Source organism: Sus scrofa, chromosome 6, assembly GCF_054392235.1.
Source record: "Sus scrofa isolate SSC_HxYL_T2T_F1_AM1 chromosome 6, Sscrofa_HxYL_maternal_Yorkshire_Landrace_v2.0, whole genome shotgun sequence".
NCBI classification, from domain to species: Eukaryota; Metazoa; Chordata; class Mammalia; order Artiodactyla; family Suidae; genus Sus; species Sus scrofa.
The window spans coordinates 110,033,080-110,051,807 of record NC_139388.1 but is presented as its reverse complement, the minus strand read 5'-3'; the positions used below and the strand labels follow the sequence as shown (position 1 = coordinate 110,051,807).

Sequence of the window (18,728 nt, the reverse complement as noted above, 5' to 3'; positions counted from 1 at the left end):
TGGATACTAGTCAGATTCGTTTTTGCTGTGCCACAATGGGAACTCCGAGACTAAGATCTTTAAACCATCTGGTACTTAGATAAACATGAACACAGAATGCTCTTTATAAAGGTTTTCTTTTTCTTTTAAAAAAATTTTTTTTTTAATATTTCCTGATTTTATTATTTGGCTACATTTTAGGTTTTAATAAAAAATTTTTTTTAAATAATGTACTTACTAGTATATACTCCTTCAATCCTAATTCTTAGGAATTCCTGTTGTGGCACAGCAAAAACAAATCCGACTTGTAACCATGAGATTTCAGGTTTTCCCCCCGGCCTCACTCAGTGGGTTAAGGATCCAGCAATGCTTGTTGGTGTGGCTGTGGCGTAGGCAGGCAGCTACAGCTCTGATTTGACCCCTAGCCTGGTAACCTGTATATGCCACGGGTATAGCCCTAAAAGGCAAAAAAAAAAAAAAAAAAAATCCTCATTCTTAAATCTCTGTTTATGGTAGAACCACAGCAACCCAATTTGTGGAATTAATAACTTTTGGCTACAGCAGCAGTATTGTACCATGTATCTAAAGAAAGCAAATGCATCGTCCAACCCAGAGAGCAGAGACCCACGTCCTACGACTCTCATCTTTGAATCATCAACTAGTGCGATGGCAGTGGTGTGAATTAGGCTACAGTCAGTATTTCTCCCTCATAAGATGTTCATAACACTTACGTATTGTTAATTATTTGAAATCTTTCACCCTTCTTAAATGAAAGGTCTTCTGTAGTTCTAGCTTCATAATCATATAAGGCCACAAATATAGTAACACCACCTATTGGAGGAAAAAAAGACCAAGGTAAATCATACAAATTAACAAAAGAGAAATTTTAAAACAATGCCAACAAAAAAAGGCTTAATTAAGCACAGTTCTTTTCCTAGTCTCCAGAATCTGTTTTTACAAGTTGGCAATTTGGGCAGCAGAAGTTTTCAAGTTATTAATATGCTATCTTCAGGCCTTCTATGAGACTACTGTACTCTACAAATTCTAAAATTCTACAGACCCAGAGAAACAAATTTAAATCTTGATTCATAGCTGCAACATCTCTAGCTTGAAAAGACAAAGTTCAAATTAATTTTTCGGCAGAAAAAGCATTAACAAATACTATAAACTACTGGTGTTGATAGTTTCAATTTTTTATAAATAAGAGGTGAATATATCCATCCTTAAGAGTAATCACTAATGGTAATAATCAGGGTTTTATTAAGATTATTTATTACATTACCATTTAAAATGACCTATTTTTCTTAGAAATTAAATGGTTTGAATATGAATTATAAATTCCCAAAACAATTGCATCATTTAAGCACTGTACGTTGATGCTTAAGAGAACAGCAACTTAAACAGCCAAACCATTATCTTCAAGCAAAAGGACAGAATCTCATTTATTTGGCTTCTCCCAAGGCCCAGTCATATGTTAACTACCTATATGACATCTTGAATGTCTAACAAACATTTAAAATTTCTTAGAAACAAAATAAAGGTGTTGACTTTTCTCCTCTAACCAGTATTACTGAGATCTTTCTTTCTCAGCAAAGGACACCACCAGCCAATCAGGTACTCAAGCCAAGTCCATTACCAGCACCATCAGTTCTAGCTCTGAAATATCTTATCTACTTCCTTTGCCATTTCCAGTGCTTCCACCCAATCCAAGTCCCTGTTCCCTCACTGCAACCTCTGGGACTAAGAGCAGTAGTCTAATTTACTTCAGTATCGGCTTCCCCACATCCATTTCTGTAAAGGGCTGCCAGAGAGAGTTTTCTGTTTATTTTTTTTAAGATAATTCAATTTTTTTTTTTTTTTTTTTTTTGCTTTTTAGGGCCACACCCACAGCACATGGAAGTTCCCAGGCTAGGGGTTGAATTGAAGCTACAGCTGCCAGCCTACACCACAGCCACAGCAACAAGGGATCCGAGGCACATCTGCGACCTACACCACAGCTCATGGCAATACCGGATCCCTAATCCACCGAGTGAGGCCAGGGAACGAAACTGTATCCTCATGGATACTAGTCAGATTCGTTTCCGGTGCTCCACAATAGGAACTCCTGAAATTCCTTAATGAAATCTCTTTAGTGGCTTACTTCTGGCTTTGAATAAAACTCAATCTGACTACTAGTCTATGAGGTTCTGAGAAATCCTGACTCTTCAATTCTTTGTTACATAATTCTACCCTCTGCCCATACTAGTCCTTAAATCTGTCAAGTCTATACGTAGTTTTTTTTTTTTCTATTATTTTCTTTCTTTCTTTTTTTTTTTCTTTAGGGCTGCAGTGAGGCATATGGAAGTTTCCAGGCTAGGGGTCAAATCAGAGCTAGAGCTGCTGGCCTATGCCACAGCCACAGCCACATAGGATCCAAGCCATGTCTGTGACCTACACCACAGTTCATGGCAATGCCAGAGCCTTAACCCCCTGAGCAAGGCCAGGAATTGAACCCACTTCCTCACAGATCCTAGTCAGGTTCATTAACTGCTGAGCCATGAAGGGAACTCCCACTTACAGTTTCCAAACTGCATTTGTTATTCTCTTTCCCCAGAAGGCTCTTGCCTCAGGTTCAACAAATATTTGGGTCATTCTCATCAATCAAACCTCAGCTCAAATGATTTCATCTCAAGATGGCTTTACTTGATCCTCTAAAGGGTCTTCACCAACCATTCCATTTATAGTTCCTTCATAGTATTTGTGAGCCATTAGTCATCCTTTTTTTTTTTTTTTTTGCTTTTTAGGGCCACAGGTGCAGCACCATTAATCATCCTATTTAGTTGTTTCCATAATTATTGTCCACCTCTCATTACAATGTAAACTCCATTAGAGCAGAAACCTTGTTTCTCCTGCTTACAACTCTCAATACCTGGGCACAAAGACACTCTCCATATCTGTTTCTAAATGAATACCCATGAATGGACTATTTCCCATAAATATACAGCTTTAGGTAACTAAAGTCTATCTTTTCAATATTTAATTATTTTGGATTACTATCTTTCCTGAACATATAATCCTTGAAATAATTTAAACTTTTACTGATGACTGAGAAAATATCATCACAGCCATCTATTACTGACTTAACTCTATTTAGAGTTAAGGGGCTGGAATTAAGAATGTAAATGACTCTGAGTTTCTGTCGTGGCTCAGTGGAAACGAATCTGACTAGCATCCGTGAGGATGCAGGTTTGATCCCTGGCCTCACTAAGTGGATTAAGGATCTGGAGTTGCCATGAGCTGTGGTATAGGTCGCAGACTCGACTTGGATCTGGTGTTGCTGTGGTTATGGGTGTAGGCCAGCAGCTCTAGCTCTGATTAGACCCCTAGCCTGAGAACCTCCATATGCTGCAATGCAGCCCTTAAAAAAAAAAAAAAAAGAATGTAACTGACTCTTTGATGTCCATAGTTCTTCAAATGAATAGTCTAACAGAATTAATGCATGGCATTCTCTGGTCACTACTTTTGGTCCAGAGGTGAGGAGAGTGAAGGAACAAAATTATAATCCATGCTTATAGAATTACAGAATAGATTCCTCTTTTGTCCATGTGATGCTCAATTTGATGCTGGCAGCTGTTTTGCCAAGCCAAAGGACAGAGTGGACACTCCAAGGGCTGCAACAGTGAGATACCAAAGAAACTTGAGTCCTTAATGACACTGAGGAACTGCTGAATCAAAGAACCCTGGAATTCACCCTACCTTTTAAAGCCAATTGGGTTTTGGTACTCAAAGGAAAAGCATCCTGATAGGGGACCCTTCACAAAAGAACAATCTGACTACTTTTTAGAGCATTTCTGGCTCCATGAAAGGTTGTCGGATGTACTCCAACGTTCGTTGCAGCACTATCTGCAATAGCCAACACATGGAAACAACCTAAATGTCCATCAACAGAGGAGTGGATCAAGAAGATGTGGTACGTATACACAATGGAATATTACTCAGCGATTAAAAGGAACGAAATAATGGCATTTTTAGCAACATGGATGCACCTAGAAATTATCATGCTAAGTGAAGTCAGTCAGACAATTAGACACCAATATCAAATGCTATCACTTACATGTGGAACCTGGACACAATGAACTTCTTTGCAGAACAGATACTGACTCCCAGACTTTGGAAAACTTATGGTCTTGGGGGTGGGGGGATGCGCTGGGGGTGTGGGATGGAAATCCTCTAAAACTGGATTGTGACGATCATTGTACAATTATAAATGTAATAAATTCACTGAGTAATAAAAAAATAAAAATAAAATATGCCCAATCCAGACAAAACTATAATTCAAAAAGAAAAAAAGAGAGAGGAAAAAAAAAAAGGTTGTCGGCCATCACTTCTCACTGTTCTCTGAAAGGATATCATAGTGTAATAAATAAAGTTCTAGAATAGGACATTAGAATCTGTGCTCTCCTGCTCGTTACCTGGACTCTGGGGGGAAAAAAATCAATTGAACTCTGAGCCTCGGGATTTTTCTTTTTTCAAAAATCAGTAGTATCTAATAGAAAAAAAACTGTATTATTGTCACTAAACTGACATTTACTTAACATTTATCAAGTAACCACACTCTAATACCTTAACAGTAGCAAGCACTTTACAATCTGATAAGTTGTAACACTCTTGAGGGAGGGATATGTTTTTAATTTATATATTCCCCGTGCCCGCCACACAGTCGGCACTCAATAATTACTAGAAAATTGAATTAATAAAATAATGGTAAACCTCAGTACACATTCCCTATCAGATTACCACCAAATTTCCCAGAATAATACCCATGTATACAATAAGACTTTAATTTTTATGTTGCAGACTTTAATTTTCACATCAAGTCCTCTAGTGAGTTATTTTCCTTATAGCAGGTAAACACTGCGTGTGTTCTGTCCAAGGTCACATTCTCAAACCAACAACAGGAATGCCCATTTAAATCTCACCTGTTAAACCAGCAGGATATGAACTTGGCACCACTGAAAATGAGGAAGATGCTCCTCCAAAAGGTGTCACCCCTGAGGATCCTCCAAATGGCGTCATGGAAAGGTTGCTGAAATTAACAGACGTGCTCTTGGTGGACGAGGACAGTGCTGCTGAAGTGTGCTCTGCTCCATGATGGCTGACACTTGTACTGGCTGGTTCTAGAGTGTTTTCTGGTCTATATTTAATGGCTGGACTTTTGTTCTCTTTACTTTTAATGCAGCCCATTATCAAATCTGCAAAAGAGATATGGCAAATTTTGGAGAAGCAGTTGATATAAAGGATCCTTCAAAAAGATCCAATTCAAAAGTTGTCCTTATACAAGGCATTGTTCTCCTGCAAAAAAAGTAACAACAACAAAATAAAAACTGGAGAGCTGAAAATGAAGTCTCTTTCCCTCATTTATCTTTAATATGTCTGGTAACGTATTATTCCAGTCATGTCATTCTCCAGCTCATTCCCCTTTAATGGTTCAATGACAACACGCCACTAGTGTACTGAGGAAACCATGGGCTATGAAGCCAGAGCGGCCAAAGTCTGAATCTTGGCTTCCTTCTTCCTAGTGGAGTGATTTCAGGTATGTTGTTTAACTTCTTTGCACCTCAGTTACTCGAAAAAGGAGAACAATATTATCACCTACTTCACAGGTTTTCTATGAAGATTAAGCTTATATTACAATTTCTAGACAATCTCTTGCACAGAGTAGGTACCAGCAAATTCTGGTTGTTTTCCTTCTATCTATGCTAGCACTGTGTAATAGAAATAAAATCTGAGCCATCCACAATCCTAAATTTTCTAGTAAAAACACATTTAAAAAAAATAAAAGCAAACAGGCAAACAATATTTTAACTCAATGTATCTAAAATATAATTATTACATGTCATCAATATGAAAATTTTTAATGAGATTGTTTTAGTAAAAAATAAAAAATAAAAAAATATAAATCTTAGAAATCCAGTGTTTATTTATCTATCTATTTTTGGCCACACTCGTGGCATGCGGAAATTCCAGGGCCAGGGACTGAACCTGTGCCACAGCAGTGACAACGCTGGAAACACCGGATCCTTAACACTGCACCACAAGAGAACTTGCTCTAGTGTTTATTTTAAACTTACAGTACATTTCAATTTGGACCAAGCACATTTCAGGTGCTCACTGTAGCTAGTGGCTACTACACAAGACAATGCTGTAGCTTTTCTCTTCCCTGTTGAGAGATACACCCCCTGCCCCATGCTTACCAAATTTGACTCCAATCTATCTTTCCAACTTTATCTCCTATTTCTTCACTTACCTTATGCACACAAGAAAAAAAAATTCCTGCTTCCCATTTTTGTGAGTTTCTTCTCTCCTAAAACCTCTTCTGTCCATAATACTCTCCTCACATCTCTACTTGCTAAAATTTATCCATTCAGTGATGATCATTACAAATGTGACTTTAATAACCATTCAGGCTTTCATTATAACCAGTAAAGTATCTTTTTCCTTAAAACGTCTAATGCACTTCTGGGGAGATTTTTATTTTATTTTTTTATTTTTTTGTCCTTTTGCCATTTTTTTCCAGGGCCGCACCTGCAGCATATGGAGGTTCCCAGGCTAGGGGTCTAATCGGAGTTGTAGCTGCTGGCCTATGCCAGAGCCACAGCAACTCGGGATCCGAGCTGAGCCTGCAACCTACACCACAGCTCACAGCAACGCCTGATCCTTAACCCACTGAGCAAGGCCAGGGATCAAACCCGCAACCTCATGGTTCCTAGTCGGATTCATTAACCACTGCACCACGACGGGAACTCCATCATTAATGTACTTTTAAAGGTCATTCTTATTTTACAGTTTTCCCCTTCTTTTTATGGCATTCAAAAGGAAATAGGTGAGTGATAAGATGACTACCTCATCAATTCTGACAAGACTGGACATTTTTATAAACCTGACTACATAATATTAATTTAAAATGTATCTGGGGAGTTCCTGCCGTGGTGCAGCAGAAACGAATCCGACTAGGAACCATGAGGTTTCGGGTTCAATCCCTGGCCTCACTCAGTGGGTTAAGGATCCAGTGTTGCCGTGAGCTGTGGTGTAGGGTCGAATCCGAGGCTCAGATCTGATGCTGCTGTGGCGTAGGCCAGTGGCTATGGCTCCAATTCAAACCTGTAGCTTGGGAACTTCCATGTGCCAGGGGTATGGCCCTAAAAAGGCAAAAATAAAAAAAAATTTTTTTTTAATTTAAAAAATGTAGCTGTGAATACTAAGAGAGAAACAGTCTCAGTGATCTGAAAACCCTCCACCTCTGAGATTCTATCTTAAACGAGTATATCCTGAAGACAGTAAAGCACCAAATTGAAACATGACTGCTACTGGAATTACAAATATGTACTCAAAACACTATGAAAGAATAAAAGCTAAATACATAAAAGACAATTGCTTCTAAAAGTGTTAGAAGAACCTAAAGTCGTTTCACCATCTAGTAGCTGGAAAAGTCTTAAGGCATAACATAAAAGTAGAAACCTTAAAGGAAAAGACGAAAACATATGATTGTTTTTAATTTCGGGGGCAAGAAGAGGTGGTGGGTGTGGGAACAGAAACTCTTGAGTGACGCTAAAGACATAAGAAATAGGAAAAATATCTTGGTTGCTCATGTTCTTACCTGCTCTCTCAACACACATAAATGTACACATATGAAAACTGATAGACAACTCTTACACATGGGAAAAACAAAAAAAAAACAAAAAAAAACAGCCCCTTAGAAAGACCGGAAAGCTTATCAAGAGGCAACTCACAGGATTTCCTGTCGTGGCTCAGTGGTAATGAACCTGACTAGTATCCACGAGAACTCAGGTTTGATCCCTGGTCTGACAGTGTGTTAAGGATCCAGTGTTACTGTGAACTGTAGTGTAGGTCTCAGACACAACTCAGATCCCACGGTGCTGCAGTGTAGGCCAGTAGCTGCAGCTCCAATTCGACCCCTAGCCTGGAACTTCCAAAGGTCTCAAGTGCGGCCCTAAAGAGCAAAAAAAAAAAAAGACAACTCACAAATGAAATATGAAAGACCAATTAGCATATGAGGATTACGTCTAACCATCCCAGTCTTCTAATAAATGCAAAATTTAAAAGATAACATTTTTGCTTATCAGATTGGCAAATTTATTTTCACTTAATATCCAAGATTGAAAAGTGAATTTTTAGTCAACAATCAATATATATCCACAAAATATGCTAATTGCAAAAATATTTTAAAAATCTAGGGAGTTCCCACTGTGATACAGCAGGTCAAGGATCTAGCATTGTCTCTGTGGTGATGTTGGTTCGATCCCCAGCCCAGTGCTGTAGTTAAGGATCCAGCATTGCTGGAGCTGTTGCACAGATCATGGCTGCAGGTTGGATTTGATCTCTGGCCCAGGAACTTCATATGCTAAGGATGCAACTTAAGAAGGAAAAAAAACCAAATCTATACAAAAGATTTTCAATATTACCTATATTCAAAGTCTAAATATTAAGAAAATATATTAACAATTATATATACTTTGAAAGAACAGCATTTGTATGATGGAGAAAAAAATTACTAAAGCCAGTAACTATTTTTTTATGGCCGTACCCATGCATATGTAACTTCCTGGTCGAGGGATCAAATCTGAGCTACAGCTACAGCAATGCCAGATACTTTAACCTACTGCACCAGACCAGAGATTGAACCCATACCGCCACAGTGATCCAAGTTGCTGCATGCAGTCATGTTTTTGTTTTTTTTTTTTTCCTCCTCTTTTTGTCTTTTGTCTTTTTAGGCATATGGAGGTTTCCAGGCTAGGGGTAAAAACAGAGCTGTAGCTGCTGGCCTACACCACTGCCACAGCAACTCAGGATCCGAGCCACACCTGAGACCTACACCACAGCTCACAGCAACACCAGATCCTTGACCCACTGAGCAAGGCCAGGGATCGAACCTGTGTCCTCATGGATGCTAGTCAGATTTGCTTCCACTGAGCCACAAGGGTAACTGCTGCAGTCACATTCTTAACCTACTGTGCCACAGCAGGAACTCCTATGCTATTTTAAGTTTGGTAACAGATCAATTGAAAACATCAATTCATAGCCAAGGTTACTGTAACTATTTGTCCACACTTACTTCCATTTCCAGCTTCTTTAATCCCTCATTTTTACCTTCTTCCACAGTCAGGATCCTGGCTCACATCTTTTCTCTCCACAAGACGTCACTAACTTAATTCCTCTTCCTTCAAAAGTCACACCTTTTCCCCCTTCACCCTCAGTGTTGTTGTTGGTTGTTTTTTGGTTTTTTTTTTTTGTCTTTTTGTCTTTTTGCCCATTTTAGGGCCGCACCCACGGCATATGGAGGTTCCCAGGCTAGGGATCAAATCAGAGCTGTAGCCAGCAGCCTGCGCCAGAGTCATAGCAACACAGGATCCGAGCCACATCTGCGACCTACATCACAGCTCAGGGCAACGCTGTATCCTTAATCTACTGAGCGAGGCCAAGGATGGAACCCAAAAACCTCATGGTTCCTAGTCAGATTCGTTAACCACTGAGCCACAACGGGAACTCCACCTTCAGTTTTCCATTACTACGGTTAACCTGCCCTCCAACCTCCTTTCTTAATTCACAATCTTTGGTCCACCTCATCACATCCACTCACCTGTCCTTTCCGTTAAACTCCAGGAAAGGCCATGCTTTTCTGTCCCGTTCCAACAGCACCTCAGTATCAATACACAAGAGTCATCCTGCTGCCCTCCTCCTTTCTTTTCTTTCTTTCTTTTTTTTTTTTTTTTTTTTTTGGCCTTTTTAGGGCCATACCTGCAGCTTATGGAAGTCGAATTGGAGCTGCAGCTGTCAGCCTACACCACAGCCACAGCAATGTCAAATCCAAGCCGAGTCTGCCATCAACACTACAGCTCACAGCAACGCCAGATTCTTAACCCACTGAGAATGACCAGGGATCAAACTGGCGTCCTCAGGGATACTAGTCAGGTTCGTTACCACTGAGCCACGATGGGAACTCCTGCCTATCTGCTTTAGAAACATTATTGTAAATGTAGAATGTGACTTAATTTTCAAGTAAATTTCAGGTGCAATGAGTTAAACAGATTTTTATGGGATGTCTTAAAAATGTAACAATATTAAAAATATTTACATGGCAAAGCCTCTTTCAAGTTACAAGCTACTAACTTACTGATATATTTATTAATAACACAGTAGTTACTTGAAGCTAAGCAAGAAATGGTTCCTTTCCTTAAAAAAAAAAAAAAAAAAAAAAAAAAAAAAAAAGGTTACAAAACAGTGCAGACAAAAATACAGTATTGTGAAAAATGCCAGAGCGGAGGTATATATGGAACACTATGGGAATACACCAGAAGCTATTGGCTCTGCCTTGAGTGCTTGGGCAAGGAAGTTGTGTTGACCACAATATCTGAGCTAGGTCTTGAACACTTAGAGATTTAGGAAAGAAGTAATACGATATTCCAGGAAAAATGATATGGCTCAGATGTTTGGAAAAGTATGGCATATTTGGGGAACAGAAAACTCTGTGGCAGGAGTACAAGGGGCTGTGTTTGAGAATGGTGGGACACATGGCTACAAGTAGGGGAGAATTTACACACACAGAGGATTATTTACCAAGCAGTAACTTTTAGATGTATCCAGGGAGCACTGGAAAGTTAAGATTCTTAAAAAGATGAATGGCAGAAAATGTGTTTTAGAATAACTATAGTAAGAGTATAAATTAAAGACTGGAAAGAAGGAAAGAAAGAAAGAATGGTGGCAGTTAGTCAAGTTATAAGATTACCGCAATGACCCATGTGAGAAAGGAAAAAGTAGGAACATCATGTGACTGAAGATGAGGGAAAAATGAGCAGCGTACACCAAGTGGAATAATCAAGTTTAATGATCAGCTGGGTATGGGTGGAGGAGATGTGAAGAAAATTGTACAGATATTTGCTCTGCACAACTAACTGAACACTTTGCACGTAGTTACTATGTGTGTGCTAAGGGCTAAAGGGCTGGATGACTTTAAAGTTTCTAGTATGAACTAAATGGAAAGCAATGCCATAACTAAGGGAGAGAAAAGAAAAACAGGTTTTTCTGGACCAATGAGTTTCAATTCAGATGTTAGTTTTAGGTGCCTGTGAGGCATAATGTTGTAAAGTCTAGTGCCGTGGGGGCAGGGGGAGTTGATAAGTCTAGAACTCATTGGCAGAAACCAGAGAAAAGTTAAAAATATTTTTACAGCAAGACCACACTTTTTCAAAATAACAGAACTCACCCAAGGTACAAATTTAGAAGGGTGCAAAAAATTAATACAGTGAAGCAGGACACCTACAGATGATGGACAGACAGGTAAGGAAATTAGGAAGCAGCAATTAGGAGTTGGGAGCACTTCTTGGGAGCACTACGATGCATGTTTGAGCCCAGTGCAGCACAGTGGGTTAAGGATCCAGCATTGCTGCAGCTAGGATCTAATCCCTGGCCCAGGAACTCCATATGCTGTGGGGCAGAAAAAAAAGAAAAAAAAATTTAGGCATTCCCGTTGTGGCTCAATGGTAATGAACCCGACTATATCCAGGAGGATGCAGGTTTGATCCCTGACCTCGTTCTGTGGGTAAAGGATCCGACATTGCCATGAGCTGTAGTGTAGGTCACAGACACAGCTTGGATCTGGCCTTGCTGTGGCTGTGGTGTAGGCCAGCAGCTGTAGCTCTCTCCGACTGGACCCCTAGCCTGGGAACTTTCAAATGCCATGGGTGCAGCCCTAAAAAGAAAAAAAATAATAAAAATATAAAAAATAAAGAGTTGGGAGCACTTTCATAAATATAAAAACATAATTGGAAAAGATAATCATTAACTCCAGATTGTGGAATGGGTTGGGGAAGGGTTTCAACTATATCTTTTTTCTTAAAAGAAACACGAAGCAAACAAGAGAAAAATGTTAACATGTTAAATGTGGGCAATACAAATGCTTCTTTTTTGAAGTATTTAATACATGTTTTAATAAGATACAGAAAAATACAATGGCAACAAGGAGACTTTGAGGCCAGGGATTGAACCTGCATCCTCTCAGATACTACGCTGGGTTCTTAACCTGCTAAGCCCCAAGGGGAACTCCTAAACTGATTTTAAGAGGTCAGCTGATTGATAATTCAGAATTCACCGATGACTTTTTCACAAGAACATTTCTTAGTGTTACAAAGATAAAAGCTGAGTAATAAATGAATAACTAGACCATGAAAATATGGAGAATTCTGGAATTCAACATCTTTGAAAGTTGGAAACAAATGCTTTTCAACAAAACATTTTCTATGATTTTTGTCTAGTTCAAGGATCCTTCCTTTGCAGTCTTAGTGTAATATAATTCAGCAGATGTTTGGTTACTCAACAGCCATTTTCCTCCTGCCTTGATAAAAGAATTCTGATATTGTTCACCTTCCTCCCACTTGGCAAGTCCTGTATCTGCCCAGCCACAGGTAGTAAATAATGACGTATTTAAACCACTCATATGGTCTTATCCCTTTGCCAATTAACTGTGTTTAAGCCAAGAGCACATGGGAGTTTCCTCCCTAGAGAAAAACTCTAGGGAGTTTTCCTCATATGTAAAAAGGAATACAAGACAGATATATTCTATTTTCATTCCCTAGATGTTATCATTGTTGATAACTAAATTTCAGACTATAAAGAATCCATCTGAAAGGAGGACATCAACATACTGAGAATGGTAGGACAGAAAGATGAAAAGAACTCGGGTCCTTGATGCTGCTGCTTAGGAAATTAACTACAAAAAAAAACAAACCTCTAATAACTCTAATACACAATTTAGCTCCAGGAATCTTATTATGTGAGATATATACCTACTGTAAAAGCCAGCTTTTGTTTAGTTCTCTGTTACTTGTAGCTGAAAGGATCTTAAATAATAAACTACTCAAATCACATGACAGTGGTTAATATATTAAACCCCTTTTTCAACCCTCATACACTGTTGGTGGGAATATAAACTGGTGCAGCCAATATGGAAACCAGAATGGAGGTTCCTTAAAAAATGAAAACAGAGATGCCATATAATCCAGCATCCCCATTCCTGGGCATATATCTGGAGAAAATTCTAATTCAAAAAGACACATGCACCCCAATGATCACAACAGCACTATTACAACAGCCAAGACATGGAAGCAACCCAAATGCCCATCAACAGAGGAATGGATACAGAAATGGCATATACATGCAATGGGATGTTACTCAGCCATAAAAAAGATTGAAATAATGCCAGGTAGCCATAAAAAAGATTGAAATAATGCCAGGTGCAGTAAGTAACATGGATGGGCCTAGGGATTATCATAAATGAGGTAAATCAGAAAGAAAAAGACAGGAATTCTTGTTGTGGTGCAGCAGTAATGAACCCAACTAGAATCCATGAGGACACAGGTTCAATCGCTGTGCTCGCTATACCCTTACTATAAAAAGCTACTAAACTGTTTTCCATAGTGACTGTACCATTTTGCGTCCCCACCAGTAATAAGTGTGAACTCATTCTTCCCCTTTTTTTTAATGTCTCTTTAGTACTGCACTCACGGCATATGGAAGTTCCTAGGCTAGAAGTCGAATCGGAGATACAGCTGCCAGCCTATGCCACAGCAACACAGGATGCTTAACCCACTAAGCAAGGCCAGGGATTAAGCCCACATCCTCAGAGACACCCAGGGACAATGGGTTTGTTACTGCTGAGCCAGGACAGGAACTCCATTCTTCATATTCTTGACAACACTTTTATGTCTTTCTTTTCCTTCTCAGAAACTCACTTGGGTTTGGATATGATCCAAATGGTCTGTACAGCTCTTCGACATTTTATTCTATCTAAAAAAACTTTGACAATTGAAATCTTTTGATATCAAAAAGTAGCTGATGGGAGTTGCCCTTGTGGCTTAGTGTTAGCGAACCCAACTAGTAACCATGAGGTTGCGTGTGTTCGATCCCTGGTCTTGCTCAGTGGGTTGGGGATCCAGCATTGTCGTGAGCTGTGGTGTTGGATCCCATGCTGCTGTGGCTCTGGCACAGGCCGGCGGCTACAGCTCCAATTTGACCCCTAGCTTGGGAACCTCCATGTGCTGCCGGTGCAGCTCTTGAAAAGACAAAAAAAAAAAAAAAAAAAGTAACTGGTGGGAGTTCTCCAATGGCCTAGTGGCTAAAGAATCTGGCATTGTCACTGTGGCTCAAATTCAATTCCTGGACTGAGAACTTCTTCAAGCTTCAGATGTGGCGAAGAAAAAAAAGGAGCTGACAATAAAAATGCATATGGCTGAGTTTATGCTACACACGTTTACAACATGACATTATCAAAATCAGAACTGCTGATTTACCACTGATTCTAGTTCAGTGATATAAACAATAGTCAGGACCTAGGTCACTGCCAAACATTTTTCAACCATTAATTTGCCTGTGCTGGAAGTTCCAGTCTTGGTTCAGTGGTAACATCCATTAGGATACAGGTTCGATCCCTGGCCTTGCTCGGTGGGTTAAGGATCCTGCATAGCCATGTGCTGTGGTACAGGTCACAGATGCAGCCTGGATCCTACATTGCTGTGGCTGTGGTGTAGGACTGCGGCATTAGCTCTAATTTGATCCCTAGGCTGGGAACTTCCATATGCTGCAGGTGTGGCCCCCCAAAAAATTAAAAATAAAAATAATCTGCCAGTGCTCTCAAGGGCATTTCAACCTCGAGTCTGCCCTCTAAAGTTCAATATTACTTCTACACTTTTATTTGATCAATGGCAATTTAAAAGTGCATGGTTACCACTATGATACCATGATGATTCTTTCATATCTTAATGCACCAACAGGCCAATTTCTCACTCTTTTAAAATCCTATTATTAAAAAAAACAAGGCATAAATGTGTAAAACTCATCCTCATTAGTGTAAAGGTCTGCAAGTATACAGTCATGCAACTGCCACCTCCATGAAGATAAAGAAGAGTTCCATCCTCACCCCTACTCCCACCCCATGATGCTTCCATGCACTTTTTGTAGTTATCCTCTCCCTTCAACCACAGGTAACCACTAATCTGTTTTCTTTTCTTATAGGTTCACTGTTTCCAGATACCACATAGCACGTAGCTTTCTGATTCTGGCTTTTTTCACTTAGCATAATACATCTGAAATCCACCCATGTTTTTGGAGGAATCGGTTCATTCCCTTCTATTGCTGAATAGTATGCATATGCCATTGTTTGTTCATTCATTCCCCAGTTGAGGGACATTTATTTTAGTTGTTTCCAGTTTCTGAAAATCACAAATAAAGCCACTATGAACACATACATACAGACCTTCCTGTTAACATAAGTTTTCACTTGACTTGAACAAATACTCAGGAGTGAAATGGCTGGGTTGTCTGGGAAGTCTGCAAACACTTTTTCAAAGCACTTTTAACATTTTGCATTCTTACCATCAAAATGAGAGTTCCAGTTGCTTCACATCCTCATCAATACTTGTTTTTGTAAGGTTGTTCTTTTTTTGGTGTATAGTGCTATTGTTGTCCTTTTAACTTGCACTTCACTAATGACTAAGCACCTGATATTAAACATCATTTCATGTGCTTATTTGCTACTCATTATCTACCATGGTGAAGTATCTGTTCGAATCAATTTTTTAATTAGGTGGTCTTCTGTTATATTCTGGAAATATTTACTATTATAATACTATCACATTTTTTGCTTATTCTAGAATCAAGTGGTTTGCCCAATATAATATTTTCTCTCAGCCTATAGGTTGCCTTAAATTTGAATAATTATATTCTTGGACATGATTTAAAAAATTTTTTTTGGCCATATCCACAGCATACAAAAGTTCCTGGGCCAGGGATAGAACTTAAGCCACAGGAGTGATTCAATCCGCAGCAGCAACAATGACAGACCCTTAACCACTAGGCCACCAGGGAACTTCCATGACTTTTAATTCTGATGTCCAATTTAGAATTGTTAAGAATTCCCTAGTGGCACAGCAGGTTTAGGATCCAGCACTGTCACTGTGGCAACTCAGGTCGCTGCTGTGGCACAGGCTCGATCCCTGGTCCAAAAACTTCCGCATATTGTGGGGCAGCCAAAAAAAAAATTTTTTTTAACTCTATGGTCTGTGATCTATGTGTCCTATTTGAGAATGCTTCATCAGAATAGTTTCTCCTCTTTTCATCTAGAAGCTTCAGCTTTTTTTTTCTGCATGCTCAATTAATTATGAATATATGGATCAATTTAGTTCCACTGTATTATTATATCTATGCTTATGTCAATTATCATACTGTCAATAGAAGGACTGGAACTCACCTTCTCTCATAAAAACAACAAAATTACAACCAAATGCTGAACAACCTTCAACTAAATGGACTGGAAACTTTCAAAAAGATATCCTACTCCAGAAGACAAAGAGGAGGCCACATCAACACGGTAGGAGGGGTGACTACAATATAAGCAACCCCATACCTGCCAGGTGGGCAGCCCACAGACTGGAAAGTAACTGTAACACACACACTCACCTACAGAGTGAGAGTTCTGGGTCCCACTTCAGGTCCCCACACCTGGGGATCTGGCATTGGGAAAAGAGCCCCAGGAGCATCTGGTATTGAAGGCCAGTGGGGCTTGTGTGCAGGCTCCATGGGACTAGAGGAAACAGAGACCCTATTCTTGAAAGGCACACAGATGCTTTCATGTGCACTGGGTCCCAGGGCAAAGCAGAGACTCCAAAGGAATCTTAGTCGGACCTGACTGCAGTTCTTGAGGATCTTCTGGGAAACAGGGGGTGACTCTTGCTCATTGTGGAGGAAGGACACTGGACGCAAAAGTATCGGGAATATTCATCAGCATGTGTTCCTCTAGAGGTGGCCGTTTTGGGAAAATATGGCCCCACCCATCAGTGCTGAGAAGCCCCAGGCCAAACAATAATCCAGGTGGGATCACAGCCCTGCCCATCAGTAAACAGGCTGCCTAAAGATCCCCCAGGCACACAGCAGCCTCTAATCTCACCCACAGACACCCCCCACCCCCGCAGCAGAGGGATAAGAATCATCCCCACCTACCAGTTGGCAGGCACCAGTCCCTCCCAACTTCAGCCACAAGGGGAAGAGACTTCAGAAGAAATAGAGGCTACAACTTTATCATCTGCAAAAAAGAGACCACACCAAAAACCTATAAAAATGAAAAGGCACAGAACTATACTCAGATAAGGCAGCAAGAAAAAACCCAGAAAAACAGCTAGGTGATCTGGAGATTATCAGCCTCCAGGAAAATGACTTCAGATGCAAGACACTGAAAATAAAGTAGAGGCAAAGATTGATAATTTACAGCAAATACTGAGCAAAGAAATACAAAATTTAAAACTTAAGCAAGCAGAGATGCCAAATACAATAACTGAAATAAAAAATTCATTAGAAGTAACCAACAGCAGAATACAGGAGGCACAAGAATGAGTAAGTGAGGTGGAGGACAGACTACTGTGAAACAGAAAAGAGCAAAACGATTGAAAACAAATGAAGAGAGCCTAAGAGAACACTGGGACAACGTTAAACACACCACATCCATATTATAGAGGTGCCAAAAGGAGGAGAGAGAAAGGGACAGAAAAAATATTCAAAGAGATAATAGCCAAAAACTCCCCTAACACAGGAAAGGAACCACATACTCAAATCCAGGAAGTGCAATGAGTACCATATAAAATGAACCCAAGGAGGAACACCCCGAGACACATACTAATCAATGTGACCAAAATTAAAGACAAAGAAAAAATACTGAAAGCAGCTAGGGAAAAGAAACAAATAACACACAAAGGAACCCCGATAAGGTTATGAGCAGATTTTTCAGCAGAAACTCTGCAGGCCAGAAGGAAGTGGCATGATATACTTAACCTGATAAAAGGGAAAAACCTCCAACCAAGATTACTTTCAAGGCTCTCCTTCAGACTTGAAGCAGAAATCAAAAGCAAGCTGGAGCAGCAATACTCCTATCATATAAAATAGACCTTAAAATAAAGATTATAAGAGACAAGGAAGGACATTACATAATGATCAAAGGATCAATCCAAGAAGAAGATATTGTAAATACGTATGCACCCAACATAGGATCACTTCAATATATAAGAGAACTACTACCAATTTTAAAAGGAGTAATTGACAATAACACAATAACAGCAAGGGACTTTAATACCCCACTTACAGCAATGGACAGATCATTCAGAGAGAAAATCAACAAGGAAACACAGGCCTTAAATGAAGCATTAGACCAGATGGACTTGAGGTATTTATAGGACATTCCACATTCTTCTCAAGTGCACACGGAACATTCTCTAGGATTGATCACATTCTGGGCCACAAATCAAGCCTTGGTACTTCAAGAACACTGAAATCATATCAAGCATCTTTTCCAACCACAATGCTATACGACTGGACATCAACAACAAGAAAAAACTGCAAAAAACACAAACATGTGGAGACTAAACAACATGCTACTAAACAACCAATGGATCACTGAAGAAATCAAAGAGGAAATCAAAAAATACCTAGAAACAAATGACAATAGAGATACAACACTCCAAGACCTATGGGATGCAGCAAAAGCAGTTCTAAAAGAGAAGTTTATAGCAATATAAGCCTATTTCAGGAAACAAGAAAAAGCTCAAATAAACAAGCTAACTTTACATCTAAAGCAGCTAGAGAGAGAACAGATAAGACCTAAAGTTAGCAGAAGGAAAGAAATCATAAAAATCAGAGCAGAAATCAATGAAATA

The 18,728-nt window shown here is 39.5% G+C and overlaps 1 protein-coding gene across 5 annotated transcripts in view; it reads right to left on the bottom strand.

Moving 5' to 3' along the window:
• The window catches only part of YES1 (YES proto-oncogene 1, Src family tyrosine kinase), a 94,877-nt gene that overhangs the window by 27,429 nt on the left and 48,720 nt on the right, over positions 1-18,728 (bottom strand). For all 5 annotated transcript variants that reach the window (XR_014805140.1, XM_021096153.2, XM_084959031.1 and 2 more), the window contains 2 exons: positions 4,938-5,210; positions 711-810 (listed from right to left, as the gene is read on the bottom strand). Coding sequence is in view for 4 of the 5 variants with exons in the window: in XM_021096153.2 (XP_020951812.1) it covers positions 711-810; positions 4,938-5,202 (365 nt within the window). In the remaining variant the exon portion in view is untranslated. The remainder of the gene's footprint in view (positions 1-710; positions 811-4,937; positions 5,211-18,728) is intronic.